The 2,676-nt window shown below is 35.2% G+C and overlaps 1 protein-coding gene across 1 annotated transcript in view; it reads left to right on the forward strand.

The window, feature by feature from the left end:
* EPHX4 (epoxide hydrolase 4) overlaps positions 1-2,221 on the forward strand; it is a 48,621-nt gene extending 46,400 nt beyond the window's left edge. The window contains exon 8 of the mRNA XM_021717690.1: positions 1,550-2,221. Within this exon, the coding sequence (XP_021573365.1) occupies positions 1,550-1,781 (232 nt within the window). The 3' untranslated portion in view covers positions 1,782-2,221. The remainder of the gene's footprint in view (positions 1-1,549) is intronic.
* Positions 2,222-2,676: the final 455 nt, after the last annotated feature.

Raw genomic sequence — 2,676 nt, forward strand, 5'->3', positions numbered from 1 at the left:
CGCGGACTCATGCAATCCACTCACCTCAGCCTCCCAAAGGCGCGGGATTACAGGCTGAGCCACCGAGCCCGGCTGGCAAGGTTTTTTTATTAGCAAAAATGTGACTTGGTCCTGGAGTGCATCTAGTTAGATGTTCACTGTCAGTCAACAGGAGTGTAATTAATACCATCCACCTTTCTGAAAAGCAGTATAACAGAAGACGTCAAAAGCTTTAAATATATATATACCCTTTAGCTCAGGAATTCCCTTCCAGTGCACTAGCCCTAGGAAGGTATCTGAAATGCCAACAAAAATCTGGGCATAAAATGCTCATTATAGCATCATTTAAAACAAGAGGAAATACCACAAAACCTAAATGTTCAGTTGTAGATAAAAAATAGTCAAGTTATTTATGGGTGATTCTACTATAAAATAGTATTTTTTTTTCCTCTTAGTCTAGTGTCTCATTCTGTTCCCCAGGCTGGAATGCAGTGGCATGATCACAGCTCACCACAGCCTCCACCTCAGTGCTCAGGCGATTCTTCTGCCTCAGCCTCCCAAGAAGCTGAGACTACAGGCATGCACCACCATGCCTCGCTACTTATTATTATTTTTTTTTTTTAGAGACAAGATCTCACTGTGTTGCCTAGGCTAGTCTCAAACTCCTGGGTTCAAGTGATCCTCCATCCTTGGCCTCCCAAAGTGCTAGGATTATAGACATGAGCCACCTTGTCTGACCAGTATCATGTAATCGTAAAGCTCAATCCCAATATATTTTCTGAGTTTTCGGTTCCATTTTCACATAAAATGCATCAGATTACCTAAGAACAATTTAAAATACATTTAAATAGTAACACAGTTTAAGGCTTTCTTTCATCACACCATTCAGAAATTCTGGCATCCTTTTAAAGCAAATTACTCCTCATAGTGATGAATTTCATATTTAATTTATAGCCTTAATTATATATTTTCCTTACCTCATCCAATTTAAAATTTTATTGAACCTTTTCTTAAATAGCCTTTTAAAGTTTTTATAGTTCCAGGTTGATTGCCTAATGCTTTGTTTCTCAACCATTTTTTCATCATCACTTCCCTAAGGAGCCTTTTTTAGACTTTTTTCTCCTGAATCATGAAATTTTAATATCTGTTTATATACTGTATGTATATCCACACTTTATATATACAGAGGGTGCCAGAAAATGTATACACATTTTAAGAAAGGAAAAACTGTACTAAAATGGTAATACTCAATATATACCAATAACAAAAGATGAATACAAGTCATGTTTGACTTCTGCAATTACAAGAGGTGCTCAAAGTGGTTACCATCAGCGTCCAGACACTTCTGATTATGGCAAACTAAAGGTAATACATAGATAACGTCTCTTAAAATGTGCATCCATTTTTTTGGCACCCGTGGTATAAAGAGTAAGTTTTTTTTCCACACTTTGGAAGCAATATTGCCCCGCTACCCCCCATCCCCTGAGAACTCATGGCTTAATGGGATTAAGGGTCAATGTTATTTTAACTTTTACAATGACTCACAAGCCCATGTGTTTTGTTTTTATAGCTGCCTGCCTCTCAAACATCACATGGTGACCACTCCAACACTACTACTGTGGGGAGAGAAAGATGCATTTATGGAGGTGGAGATGGCTGAAGTCACAAAAATTTATGTTAAAAATTATTTCAGGCTAACTATTTTGTCAGAAGCCAGTCATTGGCTTCAGCAAGACCAACCTGACATAGTGAACACTTTGATATGGACATTTCTAAAAGAAGAAACAAGAAAAAAAGATTGACTTTTCCTTATCTTCTATGAGGGACCTGTAATGAAATCTCTAAATAATTTCTAAAAATTGTTCATCAACCTCTTTATGTTTTATTAGGAAAAACTGTTTTAATATGCTGTATTATAAATAAATATTCTGACAAATGGTATTGAAAAAAACTGAGATTGTGTGAACTTGTAATATAATGTTGATTTTCTTCTGTTGTATTTTGCACAGAAAAGCTTCTGCCTTAAAATGCATACACTTGTACAAAAAGGAAGTTGGGGAACATGGCTTATTTTGGGGTTCTTGCTTTTTTTACTCTGTTAATACATGGTGCCTTTTACAAATGTATATTACAGATTAGCTGTGCCATATTAAAAAGCAAACCTGCAATGATATACATTTTCATTTTATTGTTCAAAAGTTCTTTTTACTATTTTTTTAACCATTAAAAATTCCGTTATCAATTCTCGTGGGTTTATGCTATATCTATTAGTTTGAAGGCAAATATAACTAGGTGAATACGCATTCTTCATATGGGCCATAAACATTACTTATACTTGGAAGATTAAACTTTTAAGAAACTGACATCTTGTCACATCAACCAAGAGATGATGTGGAGATTGTTATACATATAAACACACATATATGATACACATTGCAAAGCAGGAAAGCTTATTTGTTCAGTTCTTGCCTTAATTGGTGAGAAATTTAGAAAAAGGATCCAATTTTTTTTTTTGCCTCATTCACTACAAAAAGAATGGAATCCTGGACTTTCTATGTGTTCTAAAATCTGAGCTCCACAGGGCAGGAATTTTTGATTGCTTTGTTAGCCAATATATACCCAGAGTCTAGAATAAGGGTCAGGCACATTGTAATCATTCAAATATTTTCTTAATGAGTAGAGAGTATATCGGACACA

Source organism: Carlito syrichta, unplaced genomic scaffold (assembly GCF_000164805.1).
Source record: "Carlito syrichta isolate Samal-C Ts95f unplaced genomic scaffold, Tarsius_syrichta-2.0.1 Scaffold309922, whole genome shotgun sequence".
NCBI lineage: Eukaryota > Metazoa > Chordata > Mammalia > Primates > Tarsiidae > Carlito > Carlito syrichta.